This window comes from Pogona vitticeps, chromosome 2 (assembly GCF_051106095.1).
Source record: "Pogona vitticeps strain Pit_001003342236 chromosome 2, PviZW2.1, whole genome shotgun sequence".
NCBI classification, from domain to species: Eukaryota; Metazoa; Chordata; class Lepidosauria; order Squamata; family Agamidae; genus Pogona; species Pogona vitticeps.
In genome coordinates this window covers 24,028,960-24,055,455 of record NC_135784.1, presented here as the reverse complement: position 1 = coordinate 24,055,455, position 26,496 = coordinate 24,028,960, and the positions used below count along the sequence as shown (strand labels likewise).

Genomic DNA, 26,496 nt, shown 5'->3' with positions numbered 1-26,496 from the left:
TGCTCCTCCGGGTCAATCTCAGTTCGGAGCTAGGTGTGGAAGTTCCTGTCCAAGTTAGGAATCACGTTCCCATGGAGGGAATCGGCTTCCAAGGCCTCCCCATTCTTCTTCCACGTGGTGTTAATCACCTTGGGGTAGAAACCGTAAATGTGGCAGACGAGGGTCTCAACACCATAGCGGCCCCTTTTATGAACCACCTTCACTTCTGGAGCCACTGCAAAAACAGCAATCTCTCAACCTGTACTCCTAAACCAACGCAATATTGAAGGGTGTTTTGACCCCTTCCCCGCCTTAAAAAGAAATCAGAAGCAGAAGGCGACGTCTAGTTGCTGTCAGCTTGTTTTCTTTTTAAATTAATTTTGGCTATTTCCAGATGCAGTGAAAATCTGACTCTCTGCCTGGCCAATGTTGCCCTGCCTTTGCAGCAGGAGGTGAAATCTATCGCTGTTGGCTTTTATTCGTGCCACAAGTTCAGTTCTTATTTTCTCAGAGCTTGGACTGTGACATTTCAGAGGCATTTCTGCTTCTTGGTTGTGGGTGGCCAGGTGGCCCTTCATCTTCGCAACGCTTAATTCAGTGCATTGCCCGTCGTTAATGAGGATTACCCAAATACCGGCTTCGCTCTCGTGGCACAGTGGAAATAAGTCAAAAAATACAAAGCCTGGCAGAATATGTTACCAGGCCACTCTGAGCAAGTTTTGTAAGTTATCCCCAAAACAACAACTTTATAACTATTATAGGAACGCTTGAAATAAGGAACCATCTTTTTTTTGCGGAGGGGGGGAGTCTGGGAAACTGAAGGCTTGAGCTTCATGGTAGGTTTGATGAAGAAAGAAGTCCATGGAAACTGATCTCATCATGAACCATGCTAGTCATACCAAAAGAATAGGTTTTGTTCTGACAAACTTAGTTTTACACAAACACACACGCGTACACACACACACACACACACAGACCACCGCCATTTGCTGTGTAAGTGGCTCTTGGTTGGCGACAGCCTCTCTTCAGAAAGCACCCACACAGGATCGCGTGCTTTTTCCCAGAGAAAGCCACCTCCTTCCCGGAAGAGAAACACAGATGGAAACCTCTCCACCTGCATCAGTGGCTTCTTTCTTCACACTATTCATGCCTTCTGAGGCCATGCAAAATGAAGATACAACATCAGCCATCTCTGCCACCCCTTATCATGTATTCAGTGCAATTTTAAGATGGAATTTTCAACACGACAGAGTTGTTTCGGCCCCTGAAAGGAAAGAGGTGAGCCTGTGCAGTGATGCAAGCTTCAGGGTGCAGCAGGGCTCCTCTGCAGGGTCTCCGGAATCCCCTTCACTAACAGGTTTGTTTGTTTGTTTGTTTGTTTGTTTGTTTGTTTACAGTATTTTTAGCCACACCATTACCAGTGGCTTCTGGGCGGTGTACAACAGTGTTAAAACTTAAAAACATTAAAAACATTAAAAAGACAATAAAAACAGTTCTTAAAACGTTAATATTAATAAGTTCTGCTGCTCATGTGGCCAGCTAGAGAATACTGTTTAATTGAAATGCTGGCTAAACAGAAAAGTCTTTGCCTGGCGCCGAAAAGCCAAAAGTGTTGGAGCCAGGCAGATATCTGTAGGGAGGGCATTCTAAAGTTGGGGGGCAACAGCTGAGAAGGCCCTATTTTGACATGCCATCCCCCTCACCTCTTTCAGGGATGGCACCTTCAGAAGGGCCTCCTGGCCTGATCTTAGAGGACGGGCAGGCTCATATGGAAGAAGGCGGTCCTTTAGATAACCAGGTCCTAAGCCGTTTAGGGCTTTATATGTCAAAGTAAGCACTTTGAATTGGGCTCGAGCAGCAACCGGCAGGCAGTGTAAATTGACCGCATGGGGAACTTTATGAAAAAACCAAAACCTACAAACAGTATTCAAGCCCACCACAAAAATACAACAAATGTTACGGTCAGCAAAGGACAGAAGAGACCCCCTCACCACCGCAGGAGTATACTGGATACCTTGCAGTTGTGGCCAGTTATATATTGGAACCACAAAACGAAGCATCCACACCAGAATCAAAGAACATGAGAGACACTGCAGACTAAAACAACCAGAAAAATCTGCAGTAGCTGAATATGCCCTGAAACAAACTGGACATGAAATTCTATTCCAAAATACTGAAATACTGGACATCACCAGCAATCATTACATCAGACTGCACAGGGAAGCCATTGAAATCCACAAGCACCAGCAAAACTTCAACAGAAAAGAGGAAAGTGTGCAGCTCAACAAAACATGGCTCCCAGCTCTCAAAAATACAGTGTGCAAAAGGTCAACGAACTCTACCCAGCTACAAGGACAGGGGATCACGACACACAAAAGACCATCTAATGACACCCATCAACCACAGGAACAGATAATCTCTTCTCCTTAGCACAACAAGAAAAAGACAAAGGCCTATCTTACAACCATAAATACTACACTCCCAAAGCCAGAGCACAGGTTGCTGTCCCCTGAAGATGCCAGCCACAGAGACTGGTGAAACGTTAGGAAGAACAACCTTCAGAACACGGCCAAAGAGCCCGAAAAACCCACAACAACCATTAGCTCCTATATTTCTTTTCAAATTGGCAACCATGCGGGCAGCAATTTGTCCGGCGCACCATAGCGGCTGTGGCGTTCAGCTCTGCTCTCACCTGTCCATCACAGCTGGGCAGGGGAAACTCAGCCAATGAGAGGACGGAGGGTGGTACAGAAGTGGGAGGAGCTGGGTTATATAAGGTGTGTGTGAGGAGTTTGAGAAATCACAGTTTTGAAAGATGAGTGATTAAAGAGTTGGATAGAGTGAGAAAGTGCCTGTCAGTGAGGGAAAAGTCTGTGTGAGCTAGTGTCTGAACAACAGTGATTGTCAACAATTTTATAACAGTGATTTACTCCTTTTATTTTGTGTAATCAATAAACACTTTATTTGTTTTGAAAGAAACGCTTGTCCTTTTAATTTGAAGGATAGGTTGGTGGCAGCAGTTTTTGGTGAGAGGTAGTGAGCACTCTCATAGGCCTGGATTAGTATAGGCTTGAGAGTGGCCCGCTACAGCGGCCACACGATGGTCCATGTGACAACCCCAGACCTACTGGAGTATACCACCCTATAATTATGCTGCCACCAACCATTCCCTATAAGGAGTCACACAGACCAGGAATGGATTTTAATAAACAAAAGAACAAGGCTTATTGAAATAACAAACAGGGTAAATAAAAGGATCAGGTAAATAGAATACTGTAACGTGGCATAGTCCCAATCATATACATACAACAGATTGGTTCCCCCGGAACACTTTAAGGTAACGCACAGACCCTGAACCTATCAGTTCTGGCTACCTAGATAGAAACCTGAACCTATCAGGTATGTACTAACTGACAAACAGTTGTACTCAGTCTGACACACAGACTCCAACTCTTCTTCTCCACATCAGCTCCAAATATATATACAGTACAGCTCCTCCCCCCTGATGTCCCGCCTTCCACTCCCCATAGGATGGAACTTTCCCTCCAAACCCATGACAGACAGGTACCATCAGTGCTGTATGTGACACCTCCCCTCTTTATAAGTTGTTTTGCAGGGGAAAAGCTAAAGTGCTTTTCTCCAAAAAAACAACCAGGATCAAAACACAAAACAGTTATACAGTATCATACAATCCCATAACCCATACTTACTCACTCTAGGGCAAACATATCATTTATGCATTTAAACATTAATATTTACAATACATTAAGTTACCTTTATTAATACAAACCAAGCCTGTTCAATAAACAGGTACATTTAACTTTTGGTCACCAAAATATACATAGTCCATGGTTTCTTCGCCGTCTTCACTCGTCGGGTCTTCTTGACAAGGCGTCAGCAACACAGTTCATTGACCCTCTGACCACCTTCACTTCAAAGTCAAAATCTTGCAGGTTTAAAGCCCACCTCATAAGTTTACTATTATGGGTTTTCATTGTCTTTAACCACTGCAGTGGTGAGTGGTCAGTGCACAGAACAAAATGTCTTCCCCAGATGTAAGGTTTGGCCTTCTGAATCGCGTATACTATGGCCAGGCACTCCTTTTCCACGGTTGCCAAATGTCTCTCACCTTTCTGGAGTTTCCTACTCAGGTAGGACACTGGATGCTGGTCACCATTTTCATCCTCCTGGCAAAGAACTGCTCCTACCCCGCTGTTAGACGCATCGGTGTAGATGATGAACTCCCGGTCGAAGTCGGGAGCACGCAGCACTGGATAATTGATGAGCGCCTCCTTCAACCTCCGGAACGCCTCCTCACAGTTGCTGGTCCACGGGATGCGGTCATCAGTCTTCTTCCGCGTCAGATCGGTCAGCGGAGTCGCCATCTCGCTAAACCTCGGGACGAACTTTCTGTAGTAGCCCACCAACCCAAGAAATGATTTGACTTTTTTCTTGGTGTTGGGTCTGGGCCAATCACGAACGGCTTCTATCTTGGCCTCTAGGGGTTTGATCACTCCTCCCCCTACTATGTGACCCAAGTATTTTATTTCTGGGCTACCCACCCCTCTGTAGTAGGGTTTCAGGGCATTCACATGTACCACCCTCCGTGCTTGGTGTTCCTCCTGTTCTATAAGGTAGTTCAGATCCGACATCTTGGAAATGACCCTGTATGGTCCTGCCCATTTGAGCTGCAGTTTGTTCTCTTTGCAGGGCCTAAGCCAAAGCACTTCCTCCCCTGGGTTAAAGTGCTTCTCCCTGGCTTTCTGGTCATACCAGGTTTTCTGTCTGACCTTCCGAGCTTGCAGGTTTTCTGCTGCTAGCTCTAGGTTTCTCTTCAGGTCATTCATTAAAGTGTCTATATACGTCACAACATCTTGTGGGTCACCCTGGGTGATCTGTTCCCAATTTTGTTTGATTAAATCAAGTGGACCTTTCACTTTTCTCCCAAACAAAAGTTCAAACGGACTGAACCCGGTACTGGCTTGGGGCACTGATCGATAAGCAAACAAAAGGGATTGCAGCTTCTGGTCCCAATTGTTTGGATTCTCTGCCAAGTAAGCCCTAATCATGCGCATCAGAGTCCTATTGAACTTCTCCATTAACCCATTACTTTCGGGGTGATAGGCAGTGGTTTCCTTGTGTTTAATTCCACAGATTTGCCATAACCGTTTCATGAGCTTTGATGTAAACGATGTGCCCAAATCTGTGATTATTTCTGAGGCAAATCCCATCCTGGACATATACCCCACCAAGGCATCTGCCACTGTGTTAGTTTCGATGTTAGTCAAGGGAATGGCTTCGGGGTACCTCGTGGCATGGTCCACAATGGTGAGAATGAACCGGTTCCCCCTCTTTGTGGCCTTGGGCAAAGGTCCCACAATATTTATTTATTTATTTATTTATTTATTTATTTATTTATTTATTTATTTATTTAATTTATATGCCGCCCACTCTACCCAAAGGTCTCTGGGCGGCTTACAACAATTAAAATTCAATGCAATAAAATAAAATGATTAAAATACAATTAAAATACAATTAAAATACAATTAAAATTGCCATCATTAAGACCCACAGTTAATGTTATTTCAATTAAAAGCCTTCTGGAACAGGAAGGTTTTGACCTGGCGCCGAAATATCATCAGTGTCGGCGCCAGGCGAATTTCAGTTGGGAGGGCGTTCCATAGTCTGGGGGCAGCTGCCGAGAAGGCCCTTTGTCTACAAGCCATCCCTCTTACCTCCTTGAGGGATGGCTCTTTCAAAAGGGCCCCCTGGCTAGATCTTAACAGCCGGGTAGGCTCATATGGAAGGAGGCGGTCCTTCAAGTATCCAGGGCCCAAGCCGTTTAGGGCTTTATATGTCAAAACAAGCACTTTGAATTGGGCCCGGACAGCAACTGGTAACCAGTGTAAATTATACAGAATCGGCTTGATGTGCTCTCTGGCGGCCCCACCACTCACCAGCCGCGCAGCTCGATTCTGAACCAGTTGCAGTCGCCGGACCGTCTTCAAAGGCAGCCCCACATAGAGCGCATTGCAATAATCAATACGAGATGTTACCAGTGCATGTGTAACTGTCATGACACTCCACTCGTCCAGGTAGGGCCGTAGCTGGTATAATTTCCGCAGCTGAAGGAAGGCACCCCTGGCCACCGAGTCCACCTGAGCTTCCAAAGTTAGACTGGGGTCCAGGAGCACCCCCAGGCTGCGGACCCTGTCCCTTAGGGGGAGTGTAACCCCATTCAGGACAGGGAAGTGGCCCTCCAACCTGTCCGGCGAAGCACCCACTAACAGCACTTCCGTCTTGTCTGGATTGAGTTTCAATTTATTAACCCTCATCCAGTCCATTATCAGGTCCAGACACGAGTTCAGCACAGAAACCGCCTCACCTGGATTGGTGGAAAACGAGAGGTAGAGCTGAGTGTCGTCAGCATATTGCTGACTCCTCAGCCCAAACCTCCTGATGACCTCTCCCAGCGGTTTCATGTAGATGTTAAACAGCATGGGGGACAGTATCGAGCCCTGAGGAACCCCATGACATAAATGCCATGGGGCAGAGCAACTGTCCACTCCTATACATTTGAACGGGGTGTCAATCACAGGCAAAGGGCACAACTTCGCTTTGGTTCTGTCACGGTTATTCCCCTGCCTCTGACACACATCACATTTTTTACAGAACTCCCTGATCTGCTTCCCTATGTCAGGCCAGTAAAAATTCTGTGTGATTCTCTGCTGTGTCTTGTTCACCCCTAAGTGCGCAGCAAACATGTCAGAGTGCCCCCTTTGTAAGATCATGGGGCGATACTTTTCAGGTACCACTAGCTGACTTCTGATCCCATCTCCCCCTTTTGAGATATTCCTCAGGGTCTCTCTATATAAAATCCCCTTTTTCTCTAGAAATCTCACTGGGGTTTCAGGTGTTAGCTGGGCGTCAGTCACCTGTTCAAAACACTTTTGGAGAGTGGCGTCTGCCTTTTGCTCTTGGCCAAATCTGCTGTCTGTGGTTGAGGTTTCCACCACAGCTTCGGCACTCCCCTCTGCTTCCGTCTCGGGCTCATCAGTACCCCCCTGAACTGTCCCCGTGGTGGCTTGTGAGCGTGTAATCACTAGCACCCGTTTCACATGTTCAGCCAGGTCATTTCCCACGAGCACGGCTGCTGGCAGAGTCGCTGAAATCGCTAGCCGCCAAACTCCCCTCCAGCCTTGAAAGTTCACAGGTACCTCCGCTACTGGCAGTGAGATCACCTGCCCCTCAATCCCTGCCACCTTCATGCTCTCATTTGGGATTATATATTCCCTAGGAATAATATCTGGATGGCACAGGGTCACCTGGGAACAAGTATCCCTTAACCCCCGATACTGATGGTCAAGTATTCCTACGTCCACCCCTGCTGTTTCAAACAACTGTGAATCTGTTCTCACAAGTAAGCAGCGCCTGACCTCCACAAGAGGACCATTTTCCTCAGCCTGATCAGCAGATGTCACTGTTCCAGATTGAGTCGCCATGGCAACAGGCTCCCTCTGTGGCAAGGAGCTTTGCTCTTTCTGGACACAGAACACAGCTTTTGGCTTGGTTCCACTCGAATCATGAGGCACATTTCCTTTTAACTGCTTTAATTTCTCACACTCTGAGATTAGATGGCCCTTTCCTTGACAGAAATAACATTTTCTGCTGTACTTGGAGTCTTTCTCATCTGTTTTTGGTTTTCCCTCCAAAATCTGAGGTCTTGGTTTCATGTCTGAGGGCTTCCCTTCTCCATGGGCCCCTCCCACTTGCTGGTTTTTCCCTGGTCCCTGAGAATACTTGCTGTAGGTTTCTTTAGGTTTCCCTATCGATTTCCCTTCACCTAAGGGCTTTCTTATTTGGGAAATAAAATCTGCAATTTCGGCCGCTTCTGCCACAGATTTAGGTTTCCTTTCCCTCACCTGGAACTTCAGTTCCCCATGCAGGACTGAATAAAACTGTTCCAGCGCTATCAGGTCTTTGAGCTGCTGGAAGGTCTCTGTTCCCTCCTGAGATAGCCATTTCTCTAGCAGCCTCACCAGTTGGGCCCCCACTTGGGTAAAAGTCTGCTCTGGTTTCTTGGTGAGTGACCTGAATCTCTGCCTCAGCTGTTCCGCATTTATCCCATGTCTGGCAAACACCAGTTTTTTAAACTCTGCAAAATCTTTCATCAGTTCCTCTGGCATCTCTGCATAGACTTCTGCCAGGCTGCCACTGATTAAAGATCGCATGATGGTCATCTTCTCAGTTTCCCTTACTGAGAAGTCCACAAACGCTCTTTCCACGAGGGAAAAGAACACCTCAGGGCAATCTCCCTTGTGGTATACAGGGAATTTCTTCAGGTCAGTTTTAGACAATTGGCCTCCCTCAGAATCCCTATTGTTATTATTGTTCTGATTCATCAGTTCCAATTTTCTTAACTCAAACCCCATTTTCTCTCTCTCCAATCTTTCTTCTCTTTCCATTCTCTCTCTCTGCAATTCCATTTCAAATTGTCTTTGTTTCTCTCTTTCCCTTTGCTCCATCTCCCTCACCCTCAGGTCATGCTGTTGGGCTATGAGCAATTTTCTGAGTTCTGGGTTCTGTTCTCCCGTGCTGTCACCCTGCACTGAGCCAAATTCATCCTCAGAACCTTGGTCTACCTGGGGGTCTTTCACTTCACCCATTTCTGCCATTTGGCTTCGAGTCAAGGGCATAATCCCCCCCCCCAGAACAGGCTGCTCTCAAAAGTCAAGCCTCAAAATAAAGCGACCACTTTTTTTTTCTTTTCTTTCTTTTGCCTCAGAACCAGCCTTCGATAGATTGCTGCTGTTCTTCAGCACTAACTTGCAACTGTAGCCAGCCAGAGTCTACCCCCCCTCTGCTAGGCCTCTCAGCAGACAAGCTAGATCACTGCTATTTCACACAGTTTTTGCCTCAGCTTTTTCCCGCCAAAACAGGTTGCCTCAGAGCTCCCTAATCTAGTCCCCAGTTGGCACGTTCTTCCACTAGCGCACCTCCCCGTGAGGTACGCCTAGAAGATTACCTACACGCCCTCAGATTGTCCCTGACTAGACCCCCCTTGCTCTGGGCTCACTTGCCAAGGCTTTGCTGGACTACTGGACAACTGGACCAGTCGTATCCCACACGCTGGACACCAATCAATGTGACAACCCCAGACCTACTGGGATATGCCACAGTTTCACTAAGCTGCCACCAACCATTCCCTATTAGAAGTCACACAGACCAGGGATGGATTTTTAAACAAACAAAAGAACAAGGTTTATTTAAATAACACACAGGGAAAATAAAATGATCAAGTGAATAAGATACAGTAACGTGGCTTAGTCTCAATCATACATACACACAGTTTGGTTCACACAGAACACTTAACTTGAAGCACAGACCCTGAACCTATCAGTTCTGGCTAACCATACAGACACCTGAACCTATCAGGTTGGTACTGACTCACACACAGTAGTACCCTGTCTGACACACAGACTCCCACTCAAGCTTCTTCTCTCAGCTCTTCTCCAGCTTCTCTTCACACGCTCCACATATATATACAGTACAGCCCCTCCTCCTGATGTCCTGCCTTCCACTCCCCATAGGATGGAACTTTCCCTCCAAACCCATGACAGACAGGTAACATCAGTGCTGTATGTAACAGTACTCAGTCTGACACACAGACTCCAACTCTTCTTCTCCACATCAGCTCCATATATATATACAGTACAGCTCCTCCCCCCTGATGTCCCGCCTTCCACTCCCCATAGGATGGAACTTTCCCTCCAAACCCATGACAGACAGGTACCATCAGCGGCTGTGGCGTTCAGCTCTGCTCTCACCTGTCCGTCACAGCTGGGCAGGGGAAACTCAGCCAATGAGAGGACGGAGGGTGGTACAGAAGTGGGAGGAGCTGGGTTATATAAGGTGTGTGTGAGGAGTTTGAGAAATCACAGTTTTGAAAGATGAGTGATTAAAGAGTTGGATAGAGTGAGAAAGTGCCTGTCAGTGAGGGAAAAGTCTGTGTGAGCTAGTGTCTGAACAACAGTGATTGTCAACAATTTTATAACAGTGATTTACTCCTTTTATTTTGTGTAATCAATAAACACTGTAGCTGTAGCTGAAAGCAAGGACATTTCTTGTTGTCCTTCAGAGAGAAGGTCCACCAGTCGATGGCAAACCAGCCCCTGGTGCTTCGGGACGGAGTTCCCATAGCGAGCGAGGGTCACCGACAGCAGGTTTCCTAAGAGGCCGAAAAGCCGGTGCGGGAAAGGAGGAGACCAGCGTGGGCAAAGGGGAGCAGCCGTCCAGAGCCCTTGCCTAAGTGTTTTTGTGAAAAAAATGACAGTGAGCCGGTGTGCCCAGAGATACTGGTACATACCTGCGGAGTGGACTTCAATGCAGAGATGCTAGCAGATTCTTTGATTCTTTTAGTGGTCTAATTAAGGTATCACGTTCTCCTGTATTGTACCCTGTAAGGACTGCACAGCTCTCTTTGGTTTTTTAAGGTAAAAATATTATGCTTCATCAGATGCATGACGTGCACATGAGAAAGGTCCTAGCACAGATTCCTGGGTGTGAAAACAAGTTCCACAACGCTATCCTTAGCTCCATTTATGATGATGATGATGATGATGATGATGATGATGATGATGATGATGATGATGATGATTGATTGATTGATTGATTGATTGATTGTATTTATACCCCACCTATCTAGTCATTTCGACCACTCTAGGCGGCTTACAACATAAACCATAAGAAGTTCAAGAAAAATTTATAACATATTAATTAATTAAATGATTTTGCAAGATGGGAAAAATACAAAATAAATCAGTTAAAGAGGGGGGGAAAGGAAAGAGGACAGGAATTAACTGGAAGGGAAGGCCTGCCTATACATCCACGTTTTTAGTTGGTTCTTAAAAGTACCCAGCGAGGGTGCAGCGCGAATCTCCGGAGGTAGGTTATTCCAGAGGCGAGGAGCCACCACCGAGAAGGCCCAATTTCGTGTCCTTTCCTTTCAGGCCTCCCTCGGGATCAGGCTCCTCAGCCTCACCTCCTGGCTCACACGGGTGACACGGGTAGAACTAGTTGGGAGTAAGCGTTCCACCAAGTATCGAGGTCCTAAACTGTTTAGGGTTTTATATGTAAGCATTAACACTTTGAAGTCAATGCGGAAACAGATGGGCAGCCAGTGCAGCATGGCCAGAGTAGGAGAGATATGTTGGTATTTTCTCACTCCAGTAAGGAGTCTGGCCGCCGCATTCTGCACCACTTGAAGTTTCCGCATCAGCTTCAAAGGAAGCCCCATGTAGAGCGTGTTACAGTAGTCTAATCTAGAAATTACGAGCATATGTACTAAGGTAGTGAGCGCCCCCGTGTCTAGGTAAGGTCGCAGCCGGACAATCCGCCAAAGGTGGAAAAAGGCGGTGCGGACTACCGACGCCACCTACGTTTCCATGGTGAGCATCCGGTACAGGTGTACCCCCAGGCTGCGGACCCCACTCTTCGTGGCCAGGGCCACCCCCCAAAACATGAGGGAGTTTCCCAAGCCACCATCCACAAGGCCACCCACCCTCAGAATGTCCGTCTTGTCCGGGTTCAGCCTCAGACCGTTCTCCTGTATCCATTGCTGTACGGCCCCCAGGCAGCACTGGAGGGACAGGACGGCATCACCTGCAATTGGTGAAAAGGAAATATAGAGCTGGGTGTCATCAGCATATTAATGACACGATGCTCCACACCCCCCGGATGACCCCACCCAGCGGCCTCATATAGATGTTAACCAGCATTGGGGAGATTATTGACCCCTGTGGAACCCCACAATTGAGACTCCACGGGGCCGAAATACTCTCCCCAAGCTGCACTCTCTGGGGGCAGTCCTCCAAGAAGGAACGGAACCAGGCCAGAGCCAAGCCACCGATAGCCAACTCAGAGAGCCTCCCCAGGAGGATACCATGGTCGACGGTATCGAAGTCTGCCGAGAAGTCGAGGAAGACCAACAAAGAAATTTTATCGCTGTCGGCCTCCCTCAACAAGTCATCATACAGGACGACCAATGCCGTCTCTGTACCGTGGCATGGCCTGAACCCCGACTGAAAAGGATCCAGGGCATCTGTTTCATCCAGATGTGCCTGAAGCTGGTCAGCCACCACCCTCTCGACCACTTTGCTCATGAAAGAAATATTGGCGACAGGCCTATAATTGCCAATTTCGTCCACCGCCAAATTAGGTTTCTTTCTTATGGGCCTAATGAGTGTCTCCTTGAGGGCAGAGGGAAACCTGCCCTCAAGGAAAGACCCATTTATTATTGCAGTGGCCCATTCTGTTATCAGCCTGGCTGCTTTGATTAGCCAGGCCGGGCAAGGGTCCAAGGAGGAGGTGGTGGCTCGACAGCGGTCAAGCACTCTGGCCACAGAATCAGGCGTGACAGGCTGAAAGGAGTCCAGGGTTACCGGGCAAGACGGAGCGCTGGACATCTCTGCTCAACTCACTGTGTTCAAAAAAGGAGAGAGGTCCCGTTGGATGGCCTTCACTTTAGATTTTAAAAAGGCTGCAAACTGGTCAGGTGAAAAACTAGGGGGAGGCCTATCATCCGGACCAGTTCCGGATAGGTCGTGCACTATACGGAATAACTCCGCCTGCTGGTTGGACGCTTCGCTTATCCAGTTAGTGAAGTAAGTTCAACAAGCAGCCTTTACCTTAGACAGGTAAAGGTTAGTTGCAACCCTGACAGCTATCCTATTATAATCCGTCGGGTTCTTCCTCCACCTACGCTCTAGCTTTCTCCTATGTCGCTTCAGTGCTCGAAGCTCCTGGTTAAACCAGGGCGCTGGACGAGCTCTATGACGGAGAGGGCGTTTAGGTGCGATCATGTCTATAGCCCTGGTTGCGAAGGTGGACCAGCTATCAACCAGAGCGTTGACAGGAGCGCTAGCCAGGTCCACCGTGACCCCTCTCATGACGTCCTGGAATCCAGCCGGATCCAGTAGCCTTCGAGGGCGGACCATAGAAATAGGTCCCTGCTCCCTGCGAGGGAGGAGAGCCCCTGTGAGGTTACATTTTATTAGGTGGTGATCTGACCATGGCAAGGGGGCTGACATGAGGTCTGTCACTACCAGATCACACTTGCTCCAACTGGAGGAAATGACCAGGTCCAGTGTGTGACCACCCATGTGGGTGGGGCCGTTGACATGTTGGGACATGTTCAAGGAAGCCATGGTTTCCAAGAACTCAAGAGCTGACCCAGATGGCTCTGCCCCTGCGTGCACGTTGAAATTGCCCAAGATCAAAAGCCTCGGGGATCCCAGTAGTGCTGCGGAGACAAAGTCAGTCAACTCCGGAAGGGAAGTCGCTGGATCGCGGAGAGCGCGGTAACCCAGAAAAACCCAATACCATCCCTGGCCCCAATGGACACGTGGAGTGCCTCTAGACCCGGCTTTACCACCGAGGAGCGCCTAGTAACCTCCAAGCTGGATTTATAAACAATGGCTACTCCTCCCCCCCGCCCCTCCAGTCTATGCATTGTTTATCAGGTAGAGATGGGTTAGCGTGATGAGCAGGCATTTTGCCCATTTGCAGGATGTATCTTTATCAGAACTTGATGTGTCATAGGGTGTTAGAAGGGAGATCAAGTTGTGGAGACAAACAAGCTTGACTCTGATCAAGAAAAAATATGTCTCTTTTATTTTTTGCATTCTCCCTCCTAGTGTGCAGACATAGCAAAGTGTCGGGGAAACACAGTATTTGAGATTGCAATTTTAAAGTGGATGGCTACACACCTTTTGCAGTTATTATTTAGAAAAGGGGGGGGGGAAGCACCAAACAAGCCATCTAATATTAACTCCCAAAAAGTCTCCCCACCTTTATTTAGGGCAATAATCCTACAAGGAAGATATTTCTAGTTCTCTTCCATGATGAACATGTTCATGGAAATAGACACTATACAAAGAAGAGGAATTGTCTGAAAATTTGGAGCATCAGTGCTAATTACACACAAGTTCTGCAAACACCCATATTTTAAGAGAGAGCTTCTCCATCCTCTGCAATGCCATTCTGTGGTTCTAGGTCAATGCAAGCCCATCCAAAACCACACCAGCCCATTATAATAGCAAAACAATGAGCATGTTTATTTTTGTGAGGGAAATGCACAAGTTAGTTTTCTTGAGGTCAGAGATTTGGCCTGAAAATGGCACATTCCTCCAACAAGTCACAAAGATTTCCTCATTCTCGGGGTTGGGGCTCTTGAGAGAAGGACAGATGGTGTCTTTTTATTTTGGGGGCGGATCGTGCAGACAGGGCATCTTAAGAACAAACACAGAAGGAAAGATGGTGTCTTTTTATTTTGGAGACAGGGCATCTTAGGAACAAACACACAGCTTTTGGAAGGTTGGAGCAAAGGAAAAGAGAGACTAGAAACAAAGAGTAGCACTCTTCCGGAAAATACAGAGAAAAGATTTCAGGTCACTGCTTCTTAGGAAAAGGGGCTACGTGTCTCTTTAAGAATTCCTTGGCAAAGGGAGAAAAGATTTCTGGTAAAGGGAGGAAGAAAAGCAGATCCCCTTCTATCTTGATTCAGATTGTTTTCTGGAGAGAATTTTGGCCAGAAGCTTCTCTTGGGGGGGGGGGTTGCCAAAGGGGGAGGAGACACAATTGTGTTCAGGGTTGATTTCCCTCTGAGGTCAGCTTGGCTGCCTTAAAATTGTGAGGGAACCTTTTCCATCCACACAAAAGAAGGGGAGAAGGGTCTCCCCAGAGAAAGTGGCTCCATAGAAGGTGTGGAGATGGGATGCTGTATTGGCATCATGAAAGGCCACCTGTTCCTCTTCATAGCTCAGAGACACCCGGATCCTCCTCAGCTTCCCACTGAAGGGAAGAAAAGATTGGGGAGGATCACTGAAAGCCTTATATTCACCTTCCCATTTCCCCACAGCCCAGATCCCTTCCTTCGTTTCCAAACCAACATTGTGTTTCCTCCGTATGGACTTCCTGGCCACCCCCACAGCCCAAGCTCCCTCATTTCCCACAGTGACTTCCCAGTAATGTCTGCCAGCTGTGAACCCCTCACTACCCAGCACAAAAGGCCAGATGTTGAATCTCTCAGGATTGTTGGGAACATCTTGCGACTTTAATTCATGTCTCACACTTTTGTGATCCTCGGATAGGATGAGTTTGGGATGTGCTGTCTTTGGATCCAGAGTGACATTTGCTGTTTGGGGACAAAGAGAGACAAGGAGGAGAAGAAAGTAAGGATGTGGTTCATGCCTGAGTTTGTTAATAGACTTTGGTCTCTGTTTCCCCATCAGTCCTCTCTCTCTCCCTCTCCCCCCCCTCCATATGTGTGTTATCTGAAGGTGAGTCCAGGCCTCCTCTTCAAATTCCCTGAGAATTGTTGCTCTTTGATGAGATCTGTGACTTCAGGTGTGACCTGAAAATGACAACATGGGGGTCTTATATCAGTTTCTCTTTGGGGTTTGTCTTTTAGTAGCTTGTTTTTGGATATCACTCTACTGGTGTGACTCACAACATCTGGGGTCTATTTCCACAGGCATCATCTAATACGGTATGTGCCATCCTGCCCCAGCCGTGCCCCTCTAGTTTCTCCATCTGCTCGTCAGGGAATTTCCACACACGACTATCAGTTTACACAAAGCTGGTCTCATAAGGGACAACAACAATGTGGCAGGGTCAGGATAATTGAACTTGCTTTGGCCCTCCTGAGGGAACGTGTGTGAAAGCATCACACTCCAATATGGTGGAAGTGGGGGTGAGAAGGATATTCTCCTTCCGATAGGGAGGGAGGATGCCTTCTGTTTATAAAGAGAACCAAATTCTGACAGATGCAACCATCCCTTCCATTAATGTGTGAGCCATCAGAAACCTACCTTTCTGTGCTAGGGATCCAGCATCTGTGAAAGCAAAAAGATACAAAGGTCACACAACATGGGCTCATGTACACAAAACATCCATTTATTGCCACTGCACAGGCTTCTAACGGAGAATGAAGTAGAAACTACAAAGGTACTGGTTCACTTCAGAAAATTCCTTCGAATTTACTTTACTCAAAATTTGAGTAAGGAATCTGGAGAACGGATTGTTTTTAAAACTTTGAGATAATTATTCTATGAAGACTGGACATCTTCTAGCCTGTTGCATCCTTTACAGATTTAATTATTATGCATCCTAAGCAGATTTAATTATCATTTTGTCCCTTTTCTTTCTCAAAGAAATTCACCAGAAGTGTAGAACTTTTGTCACCATCATCATCATACCTTCTGTTATTGAAGCATCATGAATTCCTTCTATTTCTTTTCAAGTGAACCAAATGTTTTAAACTTCCCATACTTTTTATGTTATAAAATGTGTTGTTATGAAATGTTATAAAATGCCAGTTTCTCCTAGTAATTTATTCTCAGTAACAATTATTGTGTGTGTTTTTAAAAAAATTAGACTAAGTTTTTTAATGCATTACTCCTGCAGCTTTGAGGTGGTCCCAGAGAGCACCTATTAATATATCTGACTGGAGTTCTGATTAGCAAATACTTTTGCAGCCCTCAGTTCCTATGCAGGCAATCTGATAAAATGCTAATGTTTGGAGTGCCAAAAAGTGTTTTTAAAAGCTCCAAAAAGATTTTAAAATGCTGGGTGATCTGTCAATGTCTTAAGAAAAATTGTGGCACTTGAAAACTGAAGAAACCTCCTTAAACTACGTAGATGAGCAACTGCTGTGAAGGGGGTGCCCCGGATACACACAGGAGGGAACACACCCACCCACACAATGTTGTCTTTTTCACTACAATCAAGATCCTCCTTCCACCTCATTGCACAAAGCCAGAGAGTCACCCTATGTTGGGTCTATTCTGAGAGCAGGAAAAGGAAAGAATGGCTGGGCCTTTGTTAGCTCGACTGCAGTTTGTGACAGTAAGAAAATAAAAACCACACTTTCTCTCATTCCCTTTAGAACCAGAGTCAATTTTTGCCGGCATTCTGCTTTACCTCTGAACTGCTTCATCCTCTCAGCTAGAAAGGTATTTTTATCTCGGACATCCTGAATCTTCGACTTCAGCTCAGGAGGGAAAGCCGGAGGATACTGAAATTTCTCCTTCTTCTCATGGCTGATGGAGAGAAGACTAAGGTTTATTCAGCACCCATCCTATCCAAGCCAGGATTCTCATCTGAAGGTAAATAAAGGGACTGAATGGATAAAGAAGCCTGCACAAAGTGTAGGGCAGACATAGGCCTTATATGGTCCTCAGGCAGCAGGCGGATCTTAGGGGCTTTTTCAGTAGACCTGGTGGACTCTCCTCAGGGCCTTTCAATTAAAAAAAATATAGATATTCTTCCTCAAAAGTGGTCTGCGTCTGTAGTTTTTCCTTTGGGGGTTTGTGAGGGATCTAAGGGCCTCTGTCCTCCTCACCCACAAGGGAAGAAACCCTAGATTCGAAGTTTCCATTTAGTTACTTCTGTTTCAATTGTTTAAAACAGTGGTTCTTAACCTTTGTTACTCGGATGTTTTTGAACTGCAATTCCCAGAAACCCCAGCCAGCACAGTTGGTGGTGAAGGCTTCTGGGAGTTGCAGTCCAAAACTCCTGAGTAACCCAAGGTTAAGAACCAATGGTTTAAAATAGCTGAAACTGGCTTATGGAGACTTGGTACAGTCTGCGGTGTTGGTGGGGAGCTTCTTCCAAATATCCTCAATTAAACTCCTAGAAACAAAGAGTCTTCATTGTGTATTCTTGAAGGCTTTCACGGCCGAGATCTGATGGTTGTTGTGGGTTTTTCGGGCTCTTTGGCCATGTTCAGAATTGTCTGCCAGGGAGGGGAGGAAAGAACTGTACGGTGACAGGGCTCTTGGGTGGGAGAAATGGGGTGCTCATTGTTAATACCCGTTGTTTTACTCTGTGATGCTGGAGAGCAACATTATCTCTCCACCAGAATACAAGACCACTTCTCTTACACAAAGGCCCTTCCAGTATCATGAAGCACTAATGGAAATGAGTGGCTCCACTTACCTTTGCAAGATGCTTCTAACATCCTGAGGGAAAAGAGAGAAGGAACAAAGAGTTTAGCATAGGGGTTTCAAACCTGTAGGTCATGATCCCTAAGGGGGTGTCTCAAAGTATTTTCTTGGGTAGGTGGGTCAGCACCTTGAAGAAACCTGGGGTTTGCCTATGAGGAAGCGAATGAGATACCAGTTGTTTTGCTGTCCCGGCAAGGGTTGAAGGCACTGAGTTGGTTTCTTCTTAGAGTAAAGGGATGGTGGGTGGGATGGGGGTGTGAAGTCTTTTAAACACTGTGGCCAGTGTGCTGCAGGACTGGTCCAATTGTGTGTGGGGGGAGATTCTTGTGTTAATTTTCTGTTTATTTTATTTTATTTCTTTTTTGTTATATGTTATATGTTATTTAGTTATATTTTAGTTCTATTTTGCTGCTTGTATTATACTGCTGTATTTAGAATCACATGTACATTTAATTACATTTATCTAAATTGTTTAATTTAAACTATATTTAAATTTTTGATTCAAATTCTATTGAATTTGTTAAATTGATAATTTGCTAATTAATAATTTGTTCAATCTGGTATGGATAATTGCTTAGTCTATTATTGTTGTATTAAATTTATTAATTTGTTGTTATTTCATTGTATTAATTAATTGTTGTTATTTCATTGTATTAACCTAGACTATTACTTAATTTCCTTAATTTTCTTTTTCTGGTATGGAGAGGAGGGCTTGCCACCCGAGCAAGGGTTCTAACATCCGAGTGATTATGGGAAGAGGGAGATATGGGGCTGACACAGTGCCTGCATGTTACAGAAGAAGAGTGGACAGATGTTTGAAGGCTGTTCCGTGTTCTGGCACTGTGACCTTCTGCCAGTCTCGAGGTAGTCAGATCGGCCGTCCCTCCACTCTAAAACTGGTGCTGTTGAATGCCAGGTCTGTGTCCAATAAATCCCAGATTATTCAAGATCTTATTCTGGAGGAGACCTGGCATGCATACCTGGCAGAATGCCTTCTCCCACCTAGATCTACTCGAGTCACTCTCCATAGCCAGGAAAGACGGCTGAGGAGCCTGACACCGAGAGAGGCCTGAAAAGAAAGAACATGAAACCGGGCCTTCTCGGCGGTGGACCCTCGACTTTGGAACACCTTGCCACCAGAGATCTGCCTGGCACTCTCGCTCGGAGTCAAATAAAAACTTGGCTCTTTAGGCCTCATGCCAATTCTTGATTGTACTTTTCTTGGTTTTTATTGTTTATCCTCCCATCTTGATCATATTATTGTCGATTTTGTTTTTATCTGTTTGTGTGCTATATACTGTGAGCCGCCCTGAGTAGACTCCTGTCTAGAAGGGCGGGATATAAATCCAACAATAAATAAATAAATCCATCGGGAGAAAAATGGGGTTTCTCCTCCACTGAGGGCTGCTTCTTCCTCCTGGGGTCTGGGGATTCCCTCCTCAGTAATGCCTGGATATGATATTGGTGAGTCTCTCCCTGTTGGGCTGAAAGGGAGGCTAATAAAAACTGGAGGGCAGTGTGGAAGCAAGAGGAACCCGAACTGCAAAATTAGCCAAATGGGGGGGACTCCCCATCAGGCAGTACCTATCACAGTGATACTTGCTGTCAGCTTGCTTCCACTTTTGGGGACCCCTATGAATTAATGCTCCCCCCCCAAAAAACTCCTATGCTATAGTTGAAAATCCTGCAGTCCATGATTTCTCTAATGAGTCAATCCAGCTCAAGAGTCCCTTTCTTCTTCTTTTCATACCATTATTGTCTTTTCCAGGGAGGTTTGTCTTCTCACAACAGTTAACCCCATTAAAAATGCCTTTTTATGGAAACAGGCCTGGTGGTTGTAGGTCACCTGGCTATTTTAAAAGAGTTTTATAACATAATAAATGTGTGTGTGTGTGTGTGTGTGTGTGTGTGTGTGTGTGTGTGTGTGTGTGTGTGTGTGTGTGTGTGTGTGTGTGTGTGTGTGTGTGTGTGTGTGTGTGTGTGTGTGTGTGTGTGTGTGTGTGTGTGTGTGTCTCTCTCTCTCTCTCTCTCTCTCTCTCTCTCTCTCTCTTTGGGTATGTGTGTGTGTGAGAGAGAGAGATCAGGGAGATGGTGAAAGCTACACAAGGCTTCTTTTCTTCTTTGTCTTAAATTTGCTTTTGTGCACATCATATCTTTTATGCCGAGAAAGTATTCTCAGAATGTAAATGATGTGTTTGTGTGTTTTCCATCAAGTCTGAAGCTGTGTAAGAGGGAAGCCTTGCTGGATAAGACCAGCAATGCCGCTACGCTGTTTTAAGGGGAGATGTGAAGGGTGCCTGGTCTGGGAAACAGAGCATTGTCAGTGAAGTGAAAAATGCAAGGGTGTCCTTCAGTATTTAGTCTGTACTGAGCTAAATTTTGAATTGTGGTGCTGGAGGAGACTCTTGAGAGTCCCCTGGACTGCAAGGAGAACAAACCTATCCATTCTAAAGGAAATCAATCCTGAGTGCTCACTGGAAGGACAGATCCTGAAGCTGAGGCTCCAATCCTTTGGCCATCTCATGAGAAGAGAAGAGTCCTTGGAAAAGCCCCTTTTGTTGGGAAAGTGTGAAGGCAAGAGGAGAAGGGGATGACAGAGGACGAGATGGATGGACAGTGTCATCGAAGCGACCAACATGAATTTGACTCAACTCCAGGAGGCTGTGGAAGACAGGAGGGCCTGGCGTGCTCTGGTCCATGGGGTCACGAGGAGTCGGACATGACTCAACAACTAAACAACAATGAGCTAAACACACTGTCCTGTTTCTCTTGATTGTCTGGCATGTACTAAAGCTGGCTCTCTGTACCTCAAACTGGATCCCTTTACTCCTTTTGTAGGGAGGGGCACAGAAGTATTTGAGAGCCAGCTTTCCCCTGGATAATCTTCTGCTCTGCTCCTGCTGGTCTTACCTGCAGGAGTTCCTCTGGGGGCTGCTGGCGCTTCTGCTCCATCTCCCAGATGAGACCTTCAAGAGAGGAGAGCTTCTCGGAGAGTCTGACCAGGTGCTCCTCCCTTTTCCTGGCAATCTCCTTCTCCACCTCTTCCATCTGGGCCATCAAAAGCTTCTCCTGTTCTTCCAAAAACTGGTGCTGTTGCTGAAATTCTGTTTTCATCTTTTCCATTTCTGCTTTTGTTTGTCTCTGCAACAAACAGACAGAAAGGGGAGAAAAGGAAAGTTAGGACAGGGAGAGAATTAACTAACACAGTTTCTGTAAATTGTGAATTCACATGATGAGACTCTTTGAACAGTATGTAAAGGCCTGTAAACAAGGATGTCCCAGTTCCCCATCAGACACCCAATAAGAATACAAAATCAGTGCTCTGATTCATATGGTCTCATATTATGGATCTCCTTTCATTAAAAAATTGGCTATGATAGGTCAGGTCTTCTAAACCATTAATGTGCTGTAAATCAGGATTGCCTTCTGACTTGCAATCCTTACTTTTGTATGACATTTACTGTACCTTATATGGGTTGAGGAACTTGGCATCTTAATAAGAATTACACTTACAAGCAAGTCATGGCTTTCTTTTTCTCTTTCTTCTTTACATTTCAGAACTTGTGTCCTTTCCTGCTTCAGAAGCTCCAAAGGACCGGTGAGGAGATCCTGAAGAGAACACAGAAGTTTACCTTTCTTCAGAGACAGAGAAGGAGAAGAGAAAAGGAAGTTGAACAATGTGACTGACCCCTGCCATGACAGATCCCTGCCCACCTGGGCCTGGGGTTTTGAAGTGTCATTATTGTAACTCTAGAATTCCCTTTCACATATAGATCATACCAAATATTGTTCCAGGAATCAAGATGATGCTTCTCTCATATTGATTTACACCACTTGTTTGTTTTTTGTTTGTTTCCTGGATGACTTTAACCATCCCCAAAGCCAGCCTTTCTTTCTTTCTTTCTTTCTTTCTTTCTTTCTTTCTTTCTTTCTTTCTTTCTTTCTTTCTTTCTTTCTTTCTTTCTTTCTTCCTTCCTTCCTTCCTTCCTTCCTTCCTTCCTTCCTTCCTTCCTTCCTTCCTTCCTTCCTTCCTTCCTTCCTTCCTTTCTGTTGTTGTTGTTGTTGTTGTTGTTGTTGTTGTTGTTGTTGTTGTTGTTGTTGTTGTTGTTGTTGTTGTTGTTGTTGTTCCTGTTTGTTCAGGGGGGGGTATGAATTTAGCGCTGGCTTTCTGCTTCAAAGTGACCACAGCAGTGCTCAGAGACATCTCAAGCTAAAGAAGAGTTCCTTCCAAGCCCAAATACAACTGGAGGCACAGGGATCCCCACACAAACATATCCAGATTCCTCAAATTAAGATGTCATATGTGGGGTTGTGCCAGAGAGATGATTCTCTGGCAGCAGCACTGTCTATGGAATTAATTTTCTTCTCTGTTCCACTCTGGTAGCCCCCTTTCCTTTCCCCACTGCTTGCCCCACTCTTCTGCCTTTTCCTGTGTTCTGGATGCCATCCCTGTAGCCAGATTTCAGGTCTTTAAGCAATTAGTTGGGCTCTTATTTCACCTTTTTTTCTCAGACAGAATCCACAAGATGTGCCTAACCTGCTGCAGCAAACTACATTTACAGTGGTGCCCCACATAGTGACGTTAATCCGTTCCGGATTAATCGTCGCTATGTGGAATCATCGCTAAACGGATTGAAAAACCCCATAGAAACGCATTAAACTTAGTTCCTATGGGGCCCTAAACTCACCGTTCAGCGAAGATTCTCCATCCGGCCGTCATTTTCGCGCCCTCGGTAAGTGAGGGCAGGGCGCGAAAATAATGCGGGCGGCCATTTTGGAACCGCCAATCAGCTGTTGAAAAAAACATCGCAATGCGAAGATCGGTAAGTGAAACGCTTACCGATGGTCGCAATGCGATGTTTAGCCTATCTAAACATCGCAATGCGATCGCTTTTGCGATCGCAAATGCGACATCGCTATATGGATTCGTAGTTAAACAGTGCGCTCGTTAAGCGAGGCACCACTGTACTTGACAAGGTGATGCAACACATTTTGGTCACCTGCCTGGTTATATGCTTCCAAAGGTTACCCACTGGTATCCTGGCACTTTGTCATTTAGTAGCCATTAGCTCTTATAATTTAAAAAAACCTTATTTAAACACCATTAGAATTCCAGCCATCGAGTAATCAGATGAGTTGGGAAGCTGTGAAGATGATGCAGCCCTTCCTGCTGCAGTCCAGGTTTGCTCCTCTCACCTTGTTTTTCTTAAGGAATCTGAGAATGTCTCTACCTACTTGCCAAAGGGAGGTTAATGGCCAGTCAAATAAAAAAAGGGGGAGATCAAAGGAACCAATTGAAAGAAGCAGGAGAGACAAGATTGCAGACAGACTTTTCTTTCCCTTTGACTGCTCAGTGATTTCCTGTAAGAGGAGCAGGACTGCGGTGTGAAAGCAAGAAGGCCTTCTCCTTTTTCTCTTTAGGCTGGTGTCTCCTTTACCTCGTTACCTGCCTAGCTCATAATCTTAATGCTTTTTGCTTCTATTGCTCCAGCATTGGGGGTGATGGAATCGGCTTGTGGGAACGAATCTCTGGAAATCTGTCCAAACCCTCTAGGTTGGGCAGAGAAAGGCAGTACAAATGTCTTATCTGGAAGAACTCAGAGTTGGGGCTCAAAGTTGCCACCCATGACTGCTGTTTACATACCAGAAATTACAGAATTAAAGTCATGTCTGGATTTGTTGTAAGAATTTCTTGTCAAGGCTAAATCCACCCAGTTGAGTGGTGATTTCCCACAGGGTCCTCTTGGGAAGCCTCCCCCAGTGTGATTTTCCATTTTCCATTCCTCTCTGTTCTTCTTCTGGACTGTGTGTGTTATCTCTTGATGTGATCAGATGGAGAAATAGTCTGTAGTTTAAACTATTTGTGATTTAGTTTAGTAATAGTTTTTTTTTTAATTGATCAGATGAAGTACTGTACAGAAAACCATGAAGCAGTCTGACCCGGCTCTATGGCTAAAACTAGATCTTTTTTGCCACTGTTACAGATTTATTTATTTATTTATTTATTTATTTATTTGGAGCTGGGCTAGAACGATTCCTTTTCACATGAAAAGGTTGCTTTAAGCAAGAACATTCCTCGCAAAGCAGCTCTTTCCAGCATGATGAGATGTGATCCTTTATGCCCATCTGATTGTACAAACTAATATTTATATAGTCCTTTTAAAGTCTATTGTTTTATCTAGTGTGAGCTGCCCTGGATTGCTTAACAAGGACAAAAGTGGCAAGCAAGCAAGCAAGCAAGCAAGCAAGCAAGCAAGCAAGCAAGCAAGCAAATAAATAAATAAATAAATAAATAAATAAATAAATAAATAATGCATGAAGTGGAGACACCAAAGACGGCTTGAGTGAAAGGATACTCTGATGTTACTTTGGAAAATTTCAGTGCTTTCAATCCAAAGGCTTGTCCCTGGAATTTAATCTTTGTCAAGGCAGAACATAGCTGGCATCAGTCCTACGGATGGAAAATCCTGCTAGCCCTCTGAAAAGAAAACCCCTATTTGTATAAAGAATGGAAGGATGTTGTTACCAAGGATGTAGAGAACTTCCTACCTTGTATTCCTGGGCAGCCACTTCCTTGAGAATCATAGTATGTTCTTTGTGTTCTGGGGATCGCTCGCAAACGAAGCACACCAATTTACTGTCTTCTTTGCAGAAGAGGTGCAGTTTTTCCTTGTGTTGCAAACACAGATCCTGTGTTTGCGACTGTTGAATTTCTTGTACTAAACTTGCCAGCTGCCAATTAGGACGGAAGTGCCCTTTCTGGAACTTTGCTTTGCAAATTGGACATTCCAGTTCCCCCATCCATTCCCATTCCTCACAGTATTTGGTGATGCAGCCTCGACAAAAGTTGTGGCCACAGTCCAGGGTCACGGGATGTGTTAGACATTCAAAGCAGATGGGGCAGCCGGCTGCATTTTCCACAGACGTGGATGATGAAGATAAGGCCATGGCGATGAGTGACTAACTGCTTAGAGGAGGCATTTGGTGGACCTGTGGAAGAGAGCAGGATTGGAGAGAGTCAAAGCAAGAAGAGATGTCTGTTGGGCAAGACATTGGAATCCAGTCGGATTCAATTTCCATTGAAGTCCCTCTCTGGGCCTGGACCTCTCAGAAGTCTTTGTCGGGTGGGATAGAAATCAAATAAATAAATAAATAAATAAATAAATAAATAAATAAATAAATAAATAAATAAATAAAGTTGGCCTGACCACCTCACTAGCTAATTTCAGTAGTGAAAGAATAGTTTGTTCCTACATCTGTAAGTTGAGAACTTGGGAGCAGAGTTCATGCCGAGGATTCGTTTGAATGTTCTACATTTATTTGACTTCTGTTGTATCTACGGTTTTAGTTTGGGAATGCTTGCCACCCACCACATGCCATGGAATGAAGAGCTTCACTCACTTTCCCAACCTCTCCTCTTTCTTCAGAAAGTCCTCCTTGCTCCTACCTGTTTGCATCTGACAACTGGGAAAGATTTTAGAGTCATGCAGATCTTCCCATAAATGCAAGTCATAACTCTTCTCTCCCTCCCATTATGGGCTTGGTCTTGATTCAAAGAGGAGTTCATCCTTTCCTGGTGTAAGAGCCGGATCTGTTTATGCTGCATTCTGTGCTTCTCTCTCCTCCTGCCAGTGAGGAGGGCAACAACTGTTAAGCTTTTATAGACTTCCACAAGGGCCGGATCCAGTGGGCCTTGCCTCTCTTGCAACATTAAAAAATCATCCTTACCTTACCTTGTCTTGTTTCCTTTTTCCTTCTCCTCCCTCAAAGCTAGTAAAGTGATTTTTTTTTAAAATATAAAAAACTAGTTAGAGGTGTGAGGGGAACAGCAGTTACTATCTGCTATGGAGAACTCTGTGTGCTCTTGTTAAGTACAGACCAACTTAGATGAGTCTTTCTTGTTTTGTGTGGGAGAAAGCCCTACCATGCCTTGAACTCTGTCAATCTGTATATTCCACCTGGCAATACTTTTTTGTATTCACTGCTGAATCTATTGCCCTTTTGTCAAGCAGTTATGGCTTGCTAATTTTGCTTTTTAATAAACTTGTACAATTTTACTCAAGTTTTGTTTCATTCAGAGAGCTGTAAAGGATTGAAGATACTAATCCAGTGTTTGGGGACGCTCAGAGACTTTGAAGTATTGGGGGTTGTTTTGAGATTCATGCAGGGTTTTTTTTTTTACAACCAGGAGCAACTACCTGTGTGTGTGTGTGTGTTTTCCCTGAGCACCCAGGAGTAAGTGACTCTGAGTATGCTGGGGAAAGAGTGGGCCACAAGAGTGCGCCGGCTTCCTGAGCATAACTCATCTAGGTAGATGAAAGTCTGTGTGACGGAGCAGGGAGAAGACCCCCTCTGTGTAACTTGGGTGAAAAACCCTTACAGTACATATAGTTCTAAAGTCCAGGTATAGTTCGTGATGAGTATTGTAAGAATTTCTCAAAGTTAAGTCTTTACTTTCAGATTTCTCAGAATGGAAACTGTTAGTGTTTAATTGCTTCTTTTAAAGACAGGG

The 26,496-nt window shown here is 45.4% G+C and overlaps 1 protein-coding gene and 1 long non-coding RNA gene across 3 annotated transcripts; one reads left to right on the top strand and one right to left on the bottom strand.

Moving 5' to 3' along the window:
• Window positions 1–13,629: 13,629 nt before the first annotated feature.
• LOC110069926 (tripartite motif-containing protein 10-like) lies at window positions 13,630–24,932 on the bottom strand. 2 transcript variants are annotated; one of them, XM_078388386.1, is made up of 8 exons: window positions 24,534–24,932; window positions 21,498–21,593; window positions 20,895–21,125; window positions 17,977–17,999; window positions 16,960–17,078; window positions 15,849–15,872; window positions 15,035–15,172; window positions 14,686–14,829 (listed from the first exon to the last, which is right to left on the bottom strand). In XM_078388386.1, exons 1-8 carry the CDS (start codon window positions 24,930–24,932, stop codon window positions 14,819–14,821), a joined length of 1,041 nt encoding a protein of 346 aa, XP_078244512.1. In that variant the 3' UTR covers window positions 14,686–14,818. The 2 variants fall into 2 exon arrangements, with proteins under 2 accessions (XP_078244511.1, XP_078244512.1); XM_078388385.1 differs by having other exon boundaries at window positions 13,630–15,172.
• On the top strand, window positions 17,049–26,041 carry LOC144587531 (uncharacterized). Its single transcript, XR_013542674.1, has 2 exons — window positions 17,049–17,144; window positions 21,543–26,041. It is a non-coding gene; the product is annotated as an uncharacterized LOC144587531 (long non-coding RNA).
• Window positions 26,042–26,496: the final 455 nt, after the last annotated feature.

Coding starts and splice junctions, on each gene's coding strand:
- LOC110069926 (XM_078388385.1), bottom strand. CDS start 24,932: ATGGCCTTATCTTCATCATCCACGTCTGTGGAAAATGCAGCCGGCTGC. Junction 21,594..24,533: donor TGGCTGCCCAGGAATACAAG/GTAGGAAGTTCT, acceptor TGTTCTCTTCAG/GATCTCCTCACCGGTCCTTT. Junction 18,000..20,894: donor CCCCAGAGGAACTCCTGCAG/GTAAGACCAGCA, acceptor CTTTTCCCTCAG/GATGTTAGAAGCATCTTGCA.